The 21,302-nt window shown below is 40.4% G+C and overlaps 1 protein-coding gene across 5 annotated transcripts in view; it reads right to left on the bottom strand.

Annotated features, from left to right (window-relative positions):
• akap9 (A kinase (PRKA) anchor protein 9) overlaps window positions 1-21,302 on the bottom strand; it is a 206,815-nt gene that overhangs the window by 121,980 nt on the left and 63,533 nt on the right. For 2 of the 5 annotated variants that reach the window (XM_072253714.1, XM_072253713.1), the window contains exons 15-22: window positions 15,877-15,958; window positions 13,260-13,610; window positions 12,543-12,998; window positions 9,689-9,853; window positions 5,284-5,415; window positions 4,738-4,850; window positions 3,085-3,296; window positions 668-757 (exon numbers count right to left, since the gene is read on the bottom strand). In XM_072253714.1, coding sequence (XP_072109815.1) covers window positions 668-757; window positions 3,085-3,296; window positions 4,738-4,850; window positions 5,284-5,415; window positions 9,689-9,853; window positions 12,543-12,998; window positions 13,260-13,610; window positions 15,877-15,958 — 1,601 coding nt within the window. The remainder of the gene's footprint in view (window positions 1-667; window positions 758-3,084; window positions 3,297-4,737; window positions 4,851-5,283; window positions 5,416-9,688; window positions 9,854-12,542; window positions 12,999-13,259; window positions 13,611-15,876; window positions 15,959-21,302) is intronic. The other 3 variants (XM_072253716.1, XM_072253715.1, XM_072253717.1) reach the window with 2 other exon arrangements.

Raw genomic sequence — 21,302 nt, forward strand, 5'->3', positions numbered from 1 at the left:
ATTTAAGAAACCCCTCCCTCATGCACCTAACAATCCTACCCCATTTAAACCTCTTGTACTCAGAAAACCCCAGTTTATATTAGAGAAGTTGAAGTCCCCCATGACAACAATCCTATTTTTTACACCTTTCCTTAATCTGCCGGCATAACTGTTTCTCAATGTCCTGGTAGTTACTGGAGGTCTGTAGTACAATCCCAGAGTGATTGTACCCTTCCTATTTTTGAGTTCTACTGAGATGGACTCCGTGGACGAGTTGTCCATTATGTCCCCTCTGAGTGTAGCTGTGATATTGTCCCTGATTAATAGTGTAACTCCACCACCTTTTTTACCTCCCTCTCTGTATTTTCTAAAACATCAAAACCCTGGGACATTAAGCACTCATTCCTGTCCCTCTCTCAACCAAGTCCCTGTAATAGCCATAACATCATAATTCCATGCACTGAACCATATGCTTCCTAAGTTAATATTAACCCAAGCAATCTCCCTCTTGGCAGACAAGTCCCAACAGGCCCTGGTCATTTTTCAAACTTCGTGCATCAAGTCCACAAGGAACTGTCTTTAACTTACTCCGTGATCTCCCGCTCCACAGAGATGCCATAATTATGGCCACCATCAAGGAAAAAAAAAAACACGTCTAAATCTGTTAAGTACTCAGTGATCTCCCTACCTTCTGTTACAGGGCAAGGCAGTGCCAGAATCCTCCTCAGCAGCATCTTCACAGTGGCTGAAGAACTGCTCCCTGTATCACAATATGGATCTAGGAGTACAGTGATAATAATCCCTCTATCTTGGAGTACAGTGAACATCATTTTCTCCATCCAATAATTTTAACAAAAATGCCATATGGCATTGTATAAATTCACTACACATTTTGACTCATCAGCAAAGAAGTTCTGTGAAGCGCCCTCCTAAAATTTTGCACTCAGCAAAAATCAAGTGCCATCGTGACTTACTTTAAGATGGCATTCATGTCATTATTATAACAAGTGCCATCTTGGGCAGTAAGGTCGAGAACAAGTTTTGGTGGTGTGCAGCTCTGATAATCTTCTATACTACTGGTATCTTCATTTAACTGAGAGACTAAAACAAATGCCCACCTTGCAGCTATTGAAATTACAATACTTTATTCAATAAGTGCTCAACCAAATTATATTCTTCTATGTTCGTTGCTTGCACAACCTTGCAGAATATAACAATTCAAATCTAAACTGTTGGTTACGAAGATTTCTTTTGTTTTATTCTGAACTGTCTCATCTGCAATACAGCAGTTCCTTTAATCTAGCTTTGAGAAGCAAAACAAAACCGGAAAATAGAAACTGATAAGGGAAAGATGGGTTCTGATTCACATTTAGTCATTATAAAGTCTCATTGGCATGATATTGCTGGCAAAGCTGGTGCTTTGGCTCAGATGGTGACCCAATTCAAAAAAACAAAGAACTTCTGGTGGAGAAACTTATATGTATTATTATGTCATCTCTGAGTGTAGCTGTGATGTTGTCCCTCAACAGGGACTAACAAAAGCAAGATACCCTATACATAATGCTCACTTTAGAAAGAATACTTATTGTACTGACAAGTTCAAACTGGAAATAACAGCTATAACAGGCATTATGTACAGGTTAAAGAAATGAGATTAAGTACCAAACATCGGATACGACATTAAAACCTCTATCCAACATTTGGTACCTTACACATATGCTGAGAGATTAATTTTCTTTTGCTGCTATGCAAATCTGCTCAGGATGTGATTATCCTTTGCCTCTGCATTCCCAATTATTTTCATCATGATCTTGTTTGATGCATAAATACGTTAAATGAGGAATGTTAAACACTGAACAAGGAATGTTCACACTGACCCCTTGTTTCCACCCAGGATTACAAATACCTAGGAATATGAATTGACAATAAACTGGACTGGTCAAAGAACACTGAGGCTGTCTACAAGAAGGGTCAGAGCCGTCTCTATTTCCTGAGGAGACTGAGGTCCTTTAACATCTGTCGGACGATGCTGAGGATGTTCTACGAGTCTGTGGTGGCCAGTGCTATCATGTTTGCTGTTGTGTGCTAGGGCAGCAGGCTGAGGGTAGCAGACACCAACAGAATCAACAAACTCATTCGTAAGGCCAGTGATGATGTGGGGATGGAACTGGACTCTCTGATGGTGGTGTCTGAAAAGAGGATGCTGTCCAAATTGCATGCCATCTTGGACAATGTCTCCCATGCACTACATAATGTACTGGTTGGGCACAGGAGATGCAACACAGAGCGTCATAGGAAGTCACTCCTGCCTGTGGCCATCAAACATTACAACTCCTCCCTTGGAGGGTCAGACACCCTGAGCCAATAGGCTGGTCCTGGACTTATTTCCTGGCATAATTTACATATTACTATTTAATTATTTATGGTTTTATTACTATTATTTATGGTGCAACTGTAATGAAAACCAATTTCCCCTGGGATCAATAAAGTATGACTATGACTATGATTTTAAGACAACTTTTTATAGGCCGAATCCTCTTACTTCTTTGACTGAATTTTTTCCTCCATCTAAATACCATGAGGCAAGTTTACTTTTCACCAACAAACTTAAATAGCACCTTTAATTAATGAAAGGTCACAAGACATTTTATCAGAATATTATCAAATAAAATCTAATTTCAAGCCATCTAAGAGATATTAGAAGATGGAAAAAAACTCGGACAAAGAGAAAGGTGCATATTAAATGCAAGAGATTACAGTGGCATAGAGAGGGGGATCCTCAGCTTTGAGCTTCAGCTGTTGACATTATAGCTATCAACAAAATTAGTAAACAAATGTATGCAAGGGGAGAGAACTGGAGAGTGAACATATTGAATGTTGAAAGAGATCAGGAAGGGTTGAAGCATAAAAAGACAAAATCAATGTGGAAATTTTTCAAAGTAATTCCATTGTTTAACTTTTACTTGAGCAGATAATTGTGCAACGAGAGACCAGTTAATTGAAACACCTTTACTATGCATTTCAGTTATATTTGTGCATGAAAGCATTCAAAAATTACTTATATTTGATGAAATAAGTAAAATAGCCACATCAAGCTAGACATACCTTTTCCCTGACTGTGAAGTGTAAACGGTTTCAGTTGATCAATAGAATCCTGTGCATCTTGTTCCCACAGAGACATTCTTGAAGGAAGTTGCCCTTTCACTGATCTTTCCACAATGGCAGAAATGTGCCTGTTTATAGTTTCTTCTGCAGCCGCTGTCGTCTTAACCACTTCTGACAAAACTTTCAAAAGTCTGTCATTGGCCTTTTGTAAACTATTTCCAAACATGGATAAAATACTAACATGAGTACTTTGCAATATATGATCAACAATTATTTAAGAATAATTATCAATTATATCATTGAACATGGAAAAAATGGAAAGCATCCAAAATAAAAACTGAAGGTGTTCAAAATACTGAGCAGGCCAGGCAGATTCTTTTATATTTTTAATTAGAGATACAGCAGTGTAACACGCCCTTCTGGCTCTAATTACACCCAAGTGACTAATGAACCTACGTCTTTGGAATGCGGAAGGAGCTCTGAGAAACCCCACGTGGGTATGGAGAGAACGTACAAGTTCAGAGACAGAACTGACCCTGGGTCATTGGCGTGGTAATAGCGTTATGCTACCTACTAAGCTACCATGCCACCCTACGCTACCGTGGCATTTCAGGAACAGCCCACCATCTTCTGCCTGGGTATTTTGCAGCAGTCAGCCTCAAAACTGAATTCAACAATTCAAAGCTTGCTTTTTCTATTTGTATTTTAACTGATCAGTTCTGCTACAAGGTGATCCATCTGTAACATATAACTCAGCTTTTTCTCTCTCCACATTCACTTTTTGGTTTCAGGTTGAGCAACAGCTGAGTTTAATTTAAAACTTCATTCTATCCTTTTACTTTGTTTTCTCTCTCTCACTCTCATTAAAATATCAAGCAGACATCTCCATTAACAGTAGGATCACCTCAGCAACCCTGGCCTTGTCCTACCAATCCCTCTCCCACCTGAAATGTCAATTCTATTTATTTCCCCAAGATGCTGCTTGCACTTCTGAGCATTGCCAACATTTGCTATTTATATCAAATTATATAACATTCACCTACTTTTCTACCTCATAAAACCCAAGTAAAATATCCCAGTTACTAAACAAGAGAAAAAATAATTGCTATCAAGGCAAACTGATAGGTATTAAGCAGGTAATACATATAATTGATCAATACACAGAATGGACCAATACATAGATTTTAATGAGCATCTTAAAGGAAAAAGGCAAGACAAAGTGGTATTGAGGATGTGGATTGCTAAAATTAAACTGCAGAGTTCCCTGGTTGTAGGCCTACAGATACAGGCTAAGAAGTGACTTGAGGAAAAGCACAATTATTTTCAAGCTAAAGTGTTACTGGCCCAAATACTAATGCAAGTTGACTGCAAAGGACTGATAGGTGAAGGTTAACTGCAAGTAAGTTGCAGCAGATTTTTGGATGAGCTCCAGTACACAATTTGAGTTCATAACATATAACACTTAGATACTATAATGAGAAAAGAGATAATCATTCTGAATGCTGAATATATAACTACATTTTCTGTAAGTACACACTGACTAATTTTTAAAATTATAATCTCACACATTCCACTTTACAATCAACAAGAAAATAAAACAGTGTTCTGTTAACTCATGCAAATTCAGAAAGAAGGCCATTGCATCAAGCTAACCTTTGATTTATGAGGACACTTTGATTTGTTTCTTCAGACTTTTCAAATGATGATGGTATGTTCTTACATTGTTCAGAATGCTTTGGGGATTTATGCTGGTCTTCTCTCTCACTCTGTTCAAGGTTATGAATTGGTAGTAAGTTAACGAGTGACAAAAATCCAGTCATTCTACTCCCAAGTCCCAAATTTATAACTTCATTAAACTCAGACCTTAGGTCTAATTAAGTTCAGCTTCATGTACAACTGTTGAAATTAGTGCTCTTGAGTATTACTTTGCTATTTGGCTTGCAAATTTAAGTTCTATATACTACATTTGGTCTGACAAAACAAATAATACACAAATCCCTCTTGTATGCTGCTATGACAACATAAGGTTTCATCTATTAAACTTGCAAACAATGCCACACCCATACTTGCTGCAACCAATAAATGTTGAAGTTCCATATATTACATTCTAACAAATGGCAATAATCAGTTGAAGATTATTGAAGTTGAAAAAAAAGGTAATTAAATGAATAAATAAGGACAGTAACAAGCTCAATTTACCATCTCTGTCTGTGTACTGCTGTTACAATATTCCAAAGGGAGTCTTTCCTCTCCAGCTGCAGGAAAGCATTCCAGTTCTGCAAGCATTCTTTCATTTTGTGATACCACTTTCACATTATAAATAGGAGTATTCTGCAGTTAAAAACATATATATTTTCCCTGTACATCCAATTCACTTTTATAAATACTGACATAGAAAGTATGGTAAAATATAATACAGTAATATTTTATTTCTATTGCAGAATTATTAATAAATAAATTGTTGACTCAAAACCAGACATCAAGAAAAAAGGAACACAAAAATAACTATTTTTAAAAACTAGTTGAGCTGCTGTTTCTGTGTTTCAACCACCATACAAAAATCAAATGGATTACTATTGTATTTAAAATAACAGAAAACAGTGGAGATACTCAGAAAATCAAGTTCATCTGTGGAAAGAGTTCATTCTTAAGAAAGAACAATAAATACCCTTCATTGAAGCATTATTCTGATTTAAATGTATGGAAACTTAACCCTGAAATGTTTACTCTTGCTTCTCTTTACATAGATGCTGCCCAACCTGCTCAGTGCTTCCAGAAATTTCTGTTTTTATTTCATATTTCCAGGAGCAGCACTTTTTGATTTCCTACCTGTCACATTTACTTTATTTCTGCACAAGGGTGTCATGAGGAATTACATAAAGTTGGTAAAATATAAGAACATGTCTCCTATAGAGTTATACAACATGGTGGCAGCCTAACTAACCTAAATGCCATCCAGAAAGTCCCATTAGGCAGTGAGTGTTTAGCCCATAAAGTTCTAAACTTTTCCAATCCATGTCCCTGTCAAGCTGTCTTTACAACGTTGCTATTCTACTGACCTCAACCACTTCCTCGAGCAGCTCACTCCACACAGATAGAAACATAGAAAACCTACAGCACAATACAGGCCCTTCTACCCACATAGCTGTGCCGAACATGTCCTTACCTTAGAGCTACCTAGGCTTAACCATAGCCCTCTATTTTTCTAAGCTCCATGTACCTATCCAGGAGCCTCTTAAAAGACCCTGTTGTTTTTGCCTCCACCGCCGCCATTGGCGGTCCATTCCACGCACTCACCACTCTCTGTGTAAATAACTTATCCCTGACATCTCCTCCGTACCTACTTCTAAGCACCTTAAAACTATGCCCTCTCATGCTAGCCATTTCAGCCTAGGAAAAAAGCCTCTGATTATCCACACGATCAATGCCTTTCATTATCTCGTACACCTCTATCAGGTCACCTCTCATCCTCCGTCGCTCCAAGGAGAAAAGGCCGAGTACACTCAACCTATTCTCATAAGGCATGCTCCCCAATCCAGGCAAGTGACCAGAGCTGAGCACAGTACTCCAAGTGGGGTCTGACCAGGGTCCTACATAGCTGCAACATTACTTCTCGGTTCCTAAACTCAATCCCACGGTTGATGAAGGCCAATGTACCCTATGCCTTCTTAACCTGCGTAGCAGCTTTAAGTGTCCTAGAGACTTGGAGCCCAAGATTCCTCTGATCCTCCACACTGCCAAGAGTCTTACCATTAATGTTATATTCTGCCATCATATTTGACCTACCAAAATGAACCACCTCACACTTATCCGGGTTAAACTCCATCTGCCACTTCTCAGCCCAGCCCAGTTCTGCATCCTATCAATGTCCCGCTGTAACCTCTGACAGCCCTCCATGCTATCCACAACACCCCCAACCTTTGTGTCATCAGCAAATTTACTAACATGTCCCTCCACGTCCTCATCCAGGTTATTTATAAAAATCAGATATCATACTTTGTGTAAAAAAAAAATGCTCTGCTGCTTCTCAAATGAAAGTGGTGTTTAATAGTGTGGAAAATGTGCTGGTTCTGAGCATAAAATGCAAAAATAAGAGAGAAGTTGTTACAATGAGAGGTACAAAGATACAGCAGATATGGCATTTCGAAAATTAATCATGGCTTTATTACTGATAGGGAAGAAAAAAATCCCATAAAGAGGATAAAAGGCAAGTTCGAAACCCAAGTGTGCAAATTGGATTCTTCAAAGCAAGCAAAAGGCAAATAAATGTGGAGAACTAACTTCATTAATATAAATTGTAGATATTTGTGTAACTGTAGTCAAATTCTGTGAAAATCAATAGCTGGAAGGGAAGTTTAAAGCTCTGTTGAGATTTTGTTTTGAAGATGGAGTGAGGTAAAAATGCTGGATGAAATCTTTTCTGATTAGAATTAATGTGAGGGAATTAAGAAAAATATAAGTAAATATACAAGGAGAAAATTATGTCTTTTGAGTTGAAATTGTCAGAGGACAGGATGCTGATGAGCAAGATGTGGTGGGGGAAGAGAGCGCCTTGGAAAGATTCTTGGAAGACACTAAACACAACCATGTGGACAATATATAGGGAGGATTTGGGATAAGGAGACAAAGGACAATTTGTAAGGAGACAAAGGGTAATGCTCAGGTTGAGAAAATATTAACAGGACATGAATGATGGTGGAGGCACACATTTGGTGGAACAAATAGGTAGTTTTAGAAGTCTTGTAATGTATGCTTTTCTAACCATCTTTTGATATTTCCGAGGCAGTGATCAACAGTAGCTTTTTAGTAAGCAAAATGATATGAAGCAAGAGGACATCAGAGAATGATGCAGTTTGAACTGCTTGATTGGCCCAACAAACTGCTGGAGAAATGTAGCAGGTCAGGAAGCAGATGGACAGTCAGCATTTGTGAAGGGATAATCGTTTGTGTGCAGCATGGTAGCGTAGTGGTTAGCACAATACTTTACAGTTCCAACGAGCTGGGATCAATTCCCACAGCTGCCTGTAAGAAATTTGTACCTTCTCCTTGTGACTGCATAGGTTTCCTTGGGGTCCTCTGGTTTCCTCCCACAGTCCAAAGACATACCAGTTGGTAGGTTAATTGGTCATTGTAAATTGTCCCGTGATTGGGCTAGGGTTAAGTCAGGGGTTATGGGGCATCGTGGCTCGAAAGGCCAGAAGGGCCAATTCCACACCGTGCGTCAATAAAAAAAGTAAAAAATGGACAGTCAACGTTTCAGGTCGAGACTCTTCATTTGCACTGAAGAACAGAAGGGTCCTTCAGTCCAAATGACAGGAGCCAATATGAAGAGGTGAGTGAAAGGGGTGGATCACAAATCAGCAAGCAATAGGTAGATCCAAGTGAGGAAGGGTTATAGTTAAATGGAAGAAGGAAGCATGGAAGTAGCGACAGAGAATGTAAGGAGATAAATTGTAGCATCAAAGAGCTGCAAAAGATGGAATTAGATGGGAAAGGAAGGTGGACTATGGAATCATATAATGGAAATGGGATGGGCAGATGGAAGCTATGGGGAAGAGGAGCACGTGAGAGAATTATGCAGGTGATGGGCAGAGATTGGGTGATGGTAGGTGGAGGAAGAAAAAGAAATAGAGTGATTGGGGGCTGAGAAGTCAGTGTAGGAGGAACTGGGTTGATTAGGAGGAAAGAGAAAAGGGACAGAATAGTAGTTTACCTGAAATTGGAGAATTCCATGTTCATGCTATCAGGCTGCAGACTACACAGGCAGAATATGAAAAGCTGCTCCTCTAGTTTGCATTTAGCCTTGCCCTTGCAGTGGAGGAGACGGAGAACATACTTGTCCATGTGGAAAATGGGTGTGGAATTAAAGTGATTAGCAGCTGAGAGCTCTAGAAAGCCAAGGCAGACAGAGCACAGGTGGTCAGCAAAACTGTCGCCTAGTCTATGCTTGGTCTCACCAACGTAAAGGAGGCTGCATTGAGAGTAGCACATGCAATGAGCAAGACTGAAGGTGATCCACGTGAATCTCTGTCTCACCTCCAACGGTTGCAGGGTAAAGTGCCTGGGGAGGGTAGAGGGGTGGGGGAGATACGTGAACCAGGGAATCACAGAGGGAGTGGTTCCTGCAGAAAGCAGAAAGGAGTGGGAAAAGGGAGATCTGGCTTGAGCTGGGAAAGTGTTATAGCTGGTGTATCACTGGTGTATAGCTGGCATATGGCCTATCAGTTTCGAAAAATGATCTGCTGAATGTATAGGCTTACGGAGTGTAAAGTGAAAAGCAGGAGAACAGCACCCCTGTTCAGTTTAGGAGAAAATGGAATAAAAGTATTCGTGTGGGAAATAAAGGAGGTGTAAGGTCCATCAATAATAGTAGTGGGAGGGAGGGAACCCCATTTTCCGACTGCACGATAAAGGAAGTGGCACCACCCTACAAGTGGAAACTACCCTACAATTTTATAATTTATGTTTCTAGCTATTGTTACTTTAATCAGTTAATTTTGATCAGGTTGTTAAGATTTCCAGCATTGTGTTTTCAAAATCACTGCTACACCAGTGCCCGTATCCATGTGTTATGATTAAGACGCATGTAATGTAAATTTCTTACCTCCTGAAGCTGCCCTTTTAATTTTTCCACCTCAGCCAACAATTCTTCCTGCTCTTCTTGCAACCTCTCCAACTGCTGTGTATGCAACTGTCGTAAAGCTTCTAATGATTGCTGATGCTCCTGATCTTGTCGAACAAGCTCCTGCCTCATGTCTTCTAGTCTCTCCTATTCAACAGTGGAAAGTTTTAAGCTGCATTTATTTTGCTTTCTTGTAACTACAGAACTGCATTCAAACATTCCATTACAAAAATCAGCCATTTTACTCTATATGTACAATTTTTAAACAACATTTAGCGTTCTGATACTTAAATATTTTGGGGTGTATGGGGTGTCAGGCAGGGGTAGCACCTCTGGTGGGGGAACATGTCATGTCCTTTTCAAGGCGGTTAGCCCACCTTTGGTCCCCACCTGGCACTCAGCTCTCACTTGTGGCTCCCCGTAGCTGTTTGCATGCGACAGCGGCCACACCCCGGGCAACGGCTTCGACAAGCCAGCTAAACCAGGTGAGGGTAGCAGACGGGTCTCAAACCCTCGGTGAGATAGGGAGTTGTCTATCTCAGCATGTGAAGACAGACTCCGGTGGATTGAGCGGACGAGACCAGTGTAAGGTCCAACAGTCAAGAAAGCGGTCTCTGCAAGCGTCATGGAACATGTAGAGCAGGACAAGACACAGAAGACGTCCTGGTCATCCACTGCGCCTAGTCCCATCTCCAGCCATCTCGACTCTGTCTTGCCACTGGATCCAGGTGGGAATTGGGAAGAGAGAGTGAGGCTGACGCTGCGCAACTCTCCCTCACTTAAATCCAAATCACCCGCTAGCCTTGACACCATCATAATGGTGTCAAGGTGTCCATTGACATTGACGATGGACGAATACATAAATATTTTATAGTAAAATACTTTAACGCAACGTAAGTAGTTCAAATTTTACTCGGCTAAGACCTGATATGGACACTTTGTGATATGCAAGCTAGGCTTCTACGTGCTGAAGTTTAGCAAAGAAGGCTTGATCAAAACATGAGCAGTCTTGACAGGGTGAATGTGAGAGCATGTTCCCTCTTGTAGGAGAATGTAGAAATAAGGTCACTGTTCAAAAAGTAAGGGATCTTGAACTTAAAATAAGAGATTAAGCAATATTTCATTCTCTGAGGGCTGAGGGCCTTTGAAACTCCCTTCCTTCAAGGATGATGGAAGCAGAGTCTTAAAATATTTTAAAGAAAGATATAGATAGCTACTTATGAGGAGAGAGTTTTAAGCACAGGTAGATAGGATTGTGGGAATGTGGAAGAGTTGAAGTTGAAATTCAGATCAGGCATGCTCGTATTAAATGGTGTAGACCAGGCATAAGGAGCCAAATGGCATATTTCTTCTCTTGCTGCTAACTAACCCCCTTTTACATAGGAACAAAACAATTAGAATCACTGCAACTACTTCCATATTCATATCTGAAGTGTAAAGGCATATCAGTCATAAATAGGAGACATCAGGTGTAAAACCCAATCTCCTAATTGAAGTCATGCAATGCAAGGAAATCACATATTATCACAATACAAGACTTCCTTTATGATTTTGTAAGCAGTGTTAAAGTTACCTTAACAACAAAGTATTTCATGCAAGCATATTTTTAAAAAATACAGTGGATTCTGGTTAATTGCGCCATAGATTAATTGGGACAGTCGCTTATTTCAGACACTCTTAAAGAACAAAAAATAATTGAGAAGATAGCCGGGCTTCCCTTCACTTACTTAAGACACTATTCTGCTTAAATGGAATAGGAGACTGGTGCCAAATAGTTTCTAAGTAGCGTCAGCCATGTGCACTTCTATGGCTGTGGACATCACCACGTGCTCGAGTGAAACGTTTTTAAAATAGTGTTAGTTGCGTGTGCTTATGTTAAAAAAGCAGCCATTGTTTGTTTCTGATAGTTGGCAAGAAATAAGCAGTAAGGCAATTTAAAACCGTTTTGCTTACTGCAGATTCCATTATTCAGGCTTAGAGGTGCCAGAAATGGCCTAGAGTGAAAATGAAACTATTTCACTACTTCAACAAGTTACTATCTATGAAGAATTTGAAGGTATTGACAATCATCTTGAATGTTACAATGAAAATGAATATTTTCAGGATGAAATCATCAGCAGCATTCTATGAAGGTAGTCCATTATCTGCACCAGGTGTCTGAGCTGGCTCCTTTGCAATCAAAGGAACACGACAGTATACCTGGATGAATTCCTCCGTTGATAAGTACTAGGAACTATACACAGTATTATAGTACTGTAATAATATTGTTAGTGTTCTTATTTGTTCTGTATTTCACTTAAACAGATAATTTGTGACTCAGTTTGACTTTTTTTTTTATATATACTTCTTTAAACTATTTCCATGAAACTTTTGCTAATTGAGGCAACCACTTATTAGGGCCAAATTCACAGGTGTCCCAGTTAACTGGAATCCACTGTATAGCATTTCCAAAAATGACAATATATAAGCTCATCTGCACTTAATGCCATAAAAATTATTAAAGGGAAAATCTGGACGCAGCAAGGACAAATTGTGTTACCAATATTTTATAAGAACATAAAGACCTAAAACATATAACATTGCTTACTCAAAAAGAGGAGTCATGCAAGATACAAGTATAATAAAGTCTCACTGACCAATAACACAAATAGGGAATGGAATACGAAATTAAACAATCTGAAACAGATGCAGCTTATGTAGTAATAATTTCTGTAGTTAGGGTTGTAAGTATGTTTTAATATTTGCTGATCTGACTTGTACTATTATGTAAATACAAGTGCTAGATAGCAACAAGTTCATAGTTTTTATTATTTGCATCACAGAAGCCGGAACTTACCTGTGCAACTTCTTGGTTCTCGAATTCACTATCTTCCATTTTATATTCCAAGCTTATTTCTTTTAGACTGGAATTACCTGCAGCATAAGAATCCCTGAACATTTCTTGTTCAGCTTTCAGAAATTCTTCCTGTAAAGCAGCTCCTGATATCACATCACATGTTCCCAATTTATATTTAATCCTGACATCTTGCATTTGCCTCTGAATAGAAAGAATTTCAGCATTCTTCTGTTTGAGTGTTTCCTGAAGCTCCTCTTTTTCTTTTGAAAACAATTCTTCCATTTGTTTTCTCTCTGCGTCAAACTGAAACTGCAGATCTTGTTTGAGAGTACATTCCACTTCTTTCTCCTGTTCTTCATCACTCACTTTGCTTGTATTAGGCTCTTCTTCCACATCCTTTCGCACCCTCGCCATCTCGGTCTGTTGAGCAAACTGTACGGACATCTGAACAATTACCTGCAAAGAAATAAGCCAAGGTCAGATAAACTTCTATTTTAACTTATATTAAAGCACACTGATGTCAACATTTCAGTCATTTAAAACTATTAAAGTGGTGATACTATTAAGAAACATCACAAACAGTGCAGCACCTGCCAATTGTTATTTGAAAGAGAAATATGATTGTATTGTTAGGGTTTGAATTTAGTGAAAAGAGCGGTTAATTGTTATTTGCAGTTACATCACAGTTAAATTTAGCCTTAAATGAAGCTGGCATACTTTGGCAATTTCTTCCTGCATCCGTTCTTCATATTGCTTTTCCAGATGACGTACAGAATAAGCAACTTCCTTATTTTCTTCGGTCCCTTGTAATGAAACTTCTGTAAGGATTTCATTCAAACTTTGGACACTTGAAATAGGCTCCCCACCAGCAAATTTGTCCGACTCATCTCCACCTCCTTTTCTGTCTGGACCATAACACGTTACCATAGACTGTATTCGTTCTGGCTTTTGATGGTATTTCACTTCCAAACCATGCAATGTCTTTGTCAAGTTTTGTTCCTGTTGCAGAAGCTCCTGATGATCCATGTGCCTTGGTTGCTCCTGAATGCTGTTCACGTTCAACTCAACCTAGGAAAAATATACATCATTACACTTATAATCTACATATTCTGTTGGGAGTTTTTGTAGGAACAAATTTAATGCTGTATGGAAAATACACACAGAAGTATTATGCATACTTCAGAGTATGGCAACATACACAAAATGACTACGCCTTTATTTCTTCTACCAAAGTGCATGGCCATACACTTCCCTACACTATATTGCATCTGCCATTTCTTTGACCATCTCCTAATCTGTCTAAGTCTTTCTGTAGACTCCCTACTTCCTCAACACCATCTGCTTCTCCACCTATCTTCATATCATCCACAAATTTGGCCACAATTACATCATCCAAATTATTTATCAGGCAAGATTTCCCATTAATGAAACCATGCTGTGCATGCTCATGAGCCTGGCATTAGGAACTGCATTTCAATTGAAATGAACGAGGAATAGCAGGGACATTTTTGCTAAGAGTGGCCAACAAATCCTGGATTTCTGCATTTGCATAGCAATCCCAAAATTGATGGCATTTGGTCCAAGAAGGGAAGACATTTCAGCACTGTTGGCATTTTCAATCTGATTGCAACCCATAATATCTACTGAATGCTGTCAAGAATGTCCAGTGAGGGAGGAGTAAATCTACCGCTAATTTATAGTGCTCAACCCATCTTTTATTTTCAGATAATACATCAGAATCATAAAGGAAAATGTTTAAAATGTGCAAATAAACATGTGTGGTCAGATCTGAGAATTCTGGAATGAGGAACAGGGTGCTTTCAAACGAAGAGAAGGAAACAAAATGATTGTAAATTTTATAAGAGGGCAGTAACTCGTTGAAAGCAATATCATAGATAAGACACGGTAGTGAAAAAGGCTTTCAGCACACAGGCCTTCATCAATTAGGGAACTGAGCACTGGTGATGGGGTATAATCTTGCATTTGTAGCAGTAGTTAGTGAGGCCGCACTTGGAGCAGCATGTACAGCTTTGGTTACCCAGTGCTTAAACCGGAAAGAGTGCAGAAGAGATGTACAAGGATATTGTCAGCACTAGAATCCTTGAAATATCGGGAAAGGTTTGCCAGGCCGGGTTTTTATTCCTTGGAATGTGGCAGATTGAGGGGCTCCTTTACAGAAATTTTTAGAATTATAAGAGGCAAAGATAAGGTGGATGGCAAGTCTTTTACCCAGGGGCAGAAGAGTCTAGAACATGGGGCATATGTCCAGGATAAAAGGGAGAAGAATTAAAAGCAACTTTTTCCACACAGAGGTTGGTGAGTATATGAAATGAGCTACCAGAGGATGTGTTCGAAGCAGATAAATTCGTATCTTTTAAGAAACACTTGGTTAAGTACAACGAGGGCGGGGCTTGGAAGGACATGGGCTGAATTCTGGAAATTAGGACTAACTGGATGGACAGCATGGCCCAGTTGGGCTGAAGGGCCTGTATCCAGCTGTATTCCACTATGATTCATCCTGTATTGTTTGCCAATCTTCAAAAACTTTGATGACATCAGTCCTACAATTACCTATCAATTACATGGTTTAAATTAACGACAGTAAAAAGAAATTAGGAGTAAATAAATTTATAACTCTGTTTGGAAAAGAAAGGAATACTCAAGAGGGTAAAAGTTAAGTAAATGAGGACCAGCCTCATAATTATGACAACAATGGCCAAATTAGTGAGGGAACTTGACCAGCAGTTTATCTCCTGATTTTCCAAACTCAATCTGCCACCTACATGACTCATATCAGGAGTATACTGCAATAATATTGATTTACTTGAATGAATACAGGTCCAGCAATACTCAAAAAGATCAACAGAATCTAAGGGAGAACTGTCCAATTAACTAGCATCCAGCCACAACATTAACCTTTCCTCTCTTAATGACGTACTACAAAAGAGCCACTTCCCTGAGGGTTTTCATAGAACCTTCCAAATCAATACATATTAACAACTGGAAGTACAGGACAGTAGTCAGATAGAAACATAATCACTTTGTAGTCCATTTCAAGACAAACAATTGTAAATCGGAAACACACTGCCATTCCTTTATTATTTAAATTACCAGTAATCTCCTTTACACAAACATTGTAATTACTTTTTCTTCTGAATACATGAAATATTTAATTTTAACCACAAACAAGAGAAATCAAAGTAACACACAAAATGCTGGAGGAACACCTGGCCTGGCCTGCTGAGTTCCTCCAGCATTTTGTGTGAATTACTTCAGTTTTAACCATTTCATTTTGCATTCTGTCAAATCTTGCAGTACATATTTTCTCCTTTACCTTATGCTCCTCTGCTCTTCGTTGTTCTATCTCAACAACAGAACTTCCAGTCACATTGTCAATGGTCTCATTTGTTCCTGTCCTAAATAATAAATGGAAGAAAATTAACAAAATTGAGTAAGATCAAGCCAACTAGCCACAATCATAGGAGAAACATTTGATCTATCAGGTCTGTTCCTCCTTTAAGCACTCCATGTTATCTTGTAAATGTAAGTCACTATTTGGTAACTATTTTGAGTGTGATTATGCCCTCATTAAATATCTAGAGATACATAGAAACATAGAAAATAGGTGCAGGAGTAGGCCATTCGGCCCTTCGAGCCTGCACCGCCATTTATTATGATCATGGCTGATCATCCAACTCAGAACCCTGCCCCAGCCTTCCCTCCATACCCCCTGATCCCCGTAGCCACAAGGGCCATATCTAACTCCCTCTTAAATATAGCCAATGAACTGGCCTCAACTGTTTCCTGTGGCAGAGAATTCCACAGATTCACCACTCTCTGTGTGAAGAAGTTTTTCCTAATCTCGGTCCTAAAAGGCTTCCCCTTTGTCCTCAAACTGTGATCCCTTGTTCTGGACTTCCCCAACATCGGGAACAATCTTCCTGCATCTAGCCTGTCCAATCCTTTTAGGATTTTATACGTTTCAATCAGATCCCCCTTCAATCTTCTAAATTCCAACGAGTACAAGCCCAGTTCATCCAGTCTTTCTTCATATGAAAGTCCTGCCATCCCAGGAATCAATCTGGTGAACCTTCTTTGTACTCCCTCTATGGCAAGGATGTCTTTCCTCAGATTAGGGGACCAAAACTGCACACAATACTCCAGCTGTGGTCTCACCAAGGCCTTGTACAACTGCAGTAGTACCTCCCTGCTCCTGTACTCAAATCCTCTCGCTATAAATGCCAGCATACCATTCGCCTTTTTCACCGCCTGCTGTACCTGCATGCTCACTTTCAATGACTGGTGTATAATGACACCCAGGTCTCGTTGCACCTCCCCTTTTCCTAATCAGCCACCATTCAGATAATAATCTGTTTTCCTATTTTTGCTACCAAAGTGGATAACTTCACATTTATCCACATTAAATTGCATCTGCCATGAATTTGCCCACTCACCCAACCTATCCAAGTCACTCTGCATCCTCTTAGCATCCTCCTCACAGCTAACACTGCCACCCAGCTTCGTGTCATCTGCAAACTTGGAGATGCTGCATTTAATTCCCTCATCCAAGTCATTAATATATATTGTAAACAACTGGGGTCCCAGCACTGAGCCTTGCGGTACCCCACTAGTCACCGCCTGCCATTCTGAAAAGGTCCCGTTTATTCCCACTCTTTGCTTCCTGTCTGCTAACCAATTCTCCATCCACATCAATACCTTACCCCCAATACCATGTGCTTTAAGTTTGCACACTAATCTCCTGTGTGGGACTTTGTCAAAAGCCTTTTGAAAATCCAAATATACCACATCCACTGGTTCTCCCCTATCCACTCTACTAGTTACATCCTCAAAAAATTCAATGAGATTCGTCAGACATGATTTTCCCTTCACAAATCCATGCTGACTTTGTCCGATGATTTCACCGCTTTCCAAATGTGCTGTTATCACATCTTTGATAACTGACTCCAGCAGTTTCACCACCACCGACGTTAGGCTAACCGGTCTATAATTCCCTGGTTTCTTTCTCCCTCCTTTTTTAAAAAGTGGGGTTACATTAGCCACCCTCCAATCCTCAGGAACTAGTCCAGAATCTAACGAGTTTTGAAAAATTATCACTAATGCATCCACTATTTCTTGGGCTACTTCCTTAAGCACTCTAGGATGCAGACCATCTGGCCCTGGGGATTTATCTGCCTTCAATCCCTTCAATTTACCTAACACCACTTCCCTACTAACAAGTATTTCGCTCAGTTCCTCCATCTCACTGGACCCTCTGTCCCCTACTATTTCTGGAAGATTATTTATGTCCTCCTTAGTGAAGACAGAACCAAAGTAATTATTCAATTGGTCTGCCATGTCCTTGCTCCCCATAATCAATTCACCTGTTTCTGTCTGTAGGGGACCTACATTTGTCTTTACCAGTCTTTTCCTTTTTACATACCTATAAAAGCTTTTACAGTCAGTTTTTATGTTCCCTGCCAGTTTTCTCTCATAATCTTTTTTCCCCTTCCTAATTAAGCCCTTTGTCCTCCTCTGCTGAACTCTGAATTTCTCCCAGTCCTCAGGTGAGCCACTTTCTCTGGCTAATTTGTATGCTGTTTCTTTGGAATTGATACTATCCCTAATTTCTCTTGTCAGCCACGGGTGCACTACCTTTCTTGATTTATTCTTTTGCCAAACTGGGATGAACAATTGTTGTAGTTCATCCATGCAACCTTTAAATGCTTGCCATTGCATATCCACCGTCAATCCTTTAAGTGTCATTTGCCAGTCTATCTTAGCTAATTCACGTCTCGTACCTCCAAAGTTACCCCTCTTTAAGTTCAGAACCTTTGTTTCTGAATTAACTATGTCACTCTCCATCTTAATGAAGAATTCCACCATATTATGGTCACTCTTACCCAAAGGGCCTCTCACGACAAGATTGCTCATTAACCCTTCCTCATTGCTCAAAACCCAGTCCAGAATAGCCTGCTCTTTAGTTGGTTCCTCGACATGTTGGTTCAAAAAACCATCCCGCATACATTCCAAGAAATCCTCTATATTTTACTATATTCAGACGACTCATATAAATAGAGAATGCTTTTTTCGTGGTGATTATCCAGCAGCAGTAGTGCTTATTAATAACCTGAAGATGGAGACACAAATCTACAAACGTGCATAAGTTTTTAAAAAATAACTCTTAATATAAAAAGCAGACTTTGAAGACTGAAGGAAGAAATTAAGCAAGATTTCAGAAGTAGTAATCCAGGTTACTCCTAGCGACTTGTACCTGAGAGCACTGAAATAGGAGGATAGTGCAGATAGATGATGAGACTTGACCGAAGAGATGGTGCTAGACACTCAGTTTCACAAGTATTTTGGTCACTGGGGCCAGTTCAGGCGAAGGTGAGGTCTATAGAGCACAGAAGGGTTGTACCTTAATAGAGATGGAACAAATATCATCACAGGCAGGTTTGCTATGGCTGTTGGGAAGGATTTAAACATATTTAGCAGAAAGCTGAGCTAAGATTCAAGGGGGGAAAAAGCATATATGAAAATGTTAAGATTAAGGTAAGAGAGAGTTTGGAAGATGAGGCAAACACATGTTACAGGGCTAAGGGGATCAGGGGGTATGGAGGGAAGGCTGGTACAGGGTTCTGAGTTGGATGATCAGCCATGATCATACTGAATGGCGGTGCAGGCTCGAAGGGCCGAATGGCCTACTCCTGCACCTATTTTCTATGTTTCTGTGTTTACAGAGAGAATAAAACACAGAAAATGGGCCATCTTCCACATGTCCAGACATCAAAATGCGAATAGTATTATATGAGATGAAGGCAGTGATAAATATGGTGTAAAAATGGGCAGAAATAGTCACTTGTCCCTGGGTGTAGGGTTTTCAGACAAGATAGGCTGGAGGTTAAAAAGGCAATATTGATTTAAGGAAGAAACACAGCTGTCTGAAAGCATATATAGGAAACACTGGAGCTAAATCTATGCTCAAGCAAGCTCCAATACACAATGTGATAAGGAACAGACAACACATTGCTTTTTGCAAGCAAGAGAAAATCTGCAGATGCTGGAAATCCAAGCAACATATACAAAATGTTGGAGGAACTCAGCAGACCAGGCAGCATCCATAGAAAATAGTATAGGCCGAAGCCCTTCATCAGGACTGAAAGAAAAAGATGAGGAGGCAGAGAAAGAAAGTGGGGGAGGGAAGGAAGGTGATAGATGAAACGGAGGGGGGGTGAAGTAAGAGCAGGGAAGTTGATTGGTGAAAGAGAGACAGGGCTGGAGAAGGGGGAATCTGATAGGAGAGCACAGAAGGTCATGGAAGAAAGAAACCAGAGGAAGGCAAGGGAAATGAGAATAGGGAATGGTGAAGCAGGGGGGGGGGGGCATTACTGGAAGTTAGAGAAATCAATGTTCATGCCATCAGGTTGGAGGCTACCCAGATGGAATATAAGGTGTTGTTCCTCAAACCTGAGTGTTGGCTCATCACAACAGTGGAGGCAGCCATGGACTGACATGTTACTATGGGGATGGGAAGTGGAATTAGAATGGATGGCCACTGGGAGATCCCACTTGTTCTGGCAGATGGAACGTTAGGTGCTCGGTGAAGCAGTCTCCCAATCTACGGCAGGCCTCACTGATATACAGGAGGCCACAGTGGGAGCACCGGATACAGTAGATTACCCCAATAGACTCACAGGTGATGTGTTGCCTCACCTGGAAGGACTGTTTAGGGCCTTGAATGGTAGTGAGGGAGGAGATGTAGGGGCAGGTGAAGTACTTGTTTCGCTTATAAGCATAAGTGCCAGGAAGGAGATCAGTGGGGACACAAATGGACAAGGGAGTCACTTCAGGAGCGATCCCTGCGGAAAGCAGAAAGTGGGGAGGGGAGGAGGGAGGGAAAGATGTGCTCGGTGGTGGGATCCTGTTGGAGAAAGTGGAAATTTCGGAGAATTATGTGCTGGATGCTAAAGCTAATGGAGTGGTAGGTGAGGACACGAGGAACCCTATCCTTGGTAGGGTGGCGGGAGGATGGGGCAAGATATGCGTGAAATGGAAGAGATGCGGTTGAGGGCAGCATTGATGGTGAAGGAAGGGAAGCTTCCTTTGAAGGAGGACATCTGCTTAGTTCTGGAAAGAAAAGGCTCATCCTGAAAGCAGATGTGGAGGAGATGGAGGAATTGAGAGAAGGGAATGGCGTTTTTACAAGTAACAGGGTGGGAAGAGGTGTAGTCTAGGTAGCAATGTGAGTCAGTGGGTTTATAATAGATATCACTAGATAAGCTGTCTCCAGAGATAGAGAAAGAGAGGTTGAGAAAGGGGAAGGTGGTGTTGGAAATGGACCAGGTAAATTGGAGGGCAGGGTGGAAGTTGGGGGCAAAGTTGATGAAGTCAATGAGCTTCACATAAGTGCAGGAAGCAGCACCAATGCAGTCGTCGACATAGTGTAGGAAAAGTTGGGAAGTCACATCATCAATGTAGGCTTGGAACATAGACTGTTCCACATAGCCGACAAACAGGCAGGCATAACTGGGACCCATGCGAGTGTCCATGGCTACCCCTTTTGTTTGAAGGAAGTGGGAGGAGCCAAAGGAGGAATTATTTAGAGTGAGGACAAGTTCCGCTAGGCAGAGGAGAGTGATGGTAGAGGGGAACTAGGTGGACCTGGTGTCCAGAAAGAAATGGAGAGCTTTGAGCCCTTCCTGGTGGGGGAAGGAGGTGTAGAAGGACTGGACATCCATAGTGGAAATAAGATGATCGGGA

This window comes from Mobula birostris, chromosome 3 (assembly GCF_030028105.1).
Source record: "Mobula birostris isolate sMobBir1 chromosome 3, sMobBir1.hap1, whole genome shotgun sequence".
In the NCBI taxonomy this organism is placed as follows: domain Eukaryota; kingdom Metazoa; phylum Chordata; class Chondrichthyes; order Myliobatiformes; family Myliobatidae; genus Mobula; species Mobula birostris.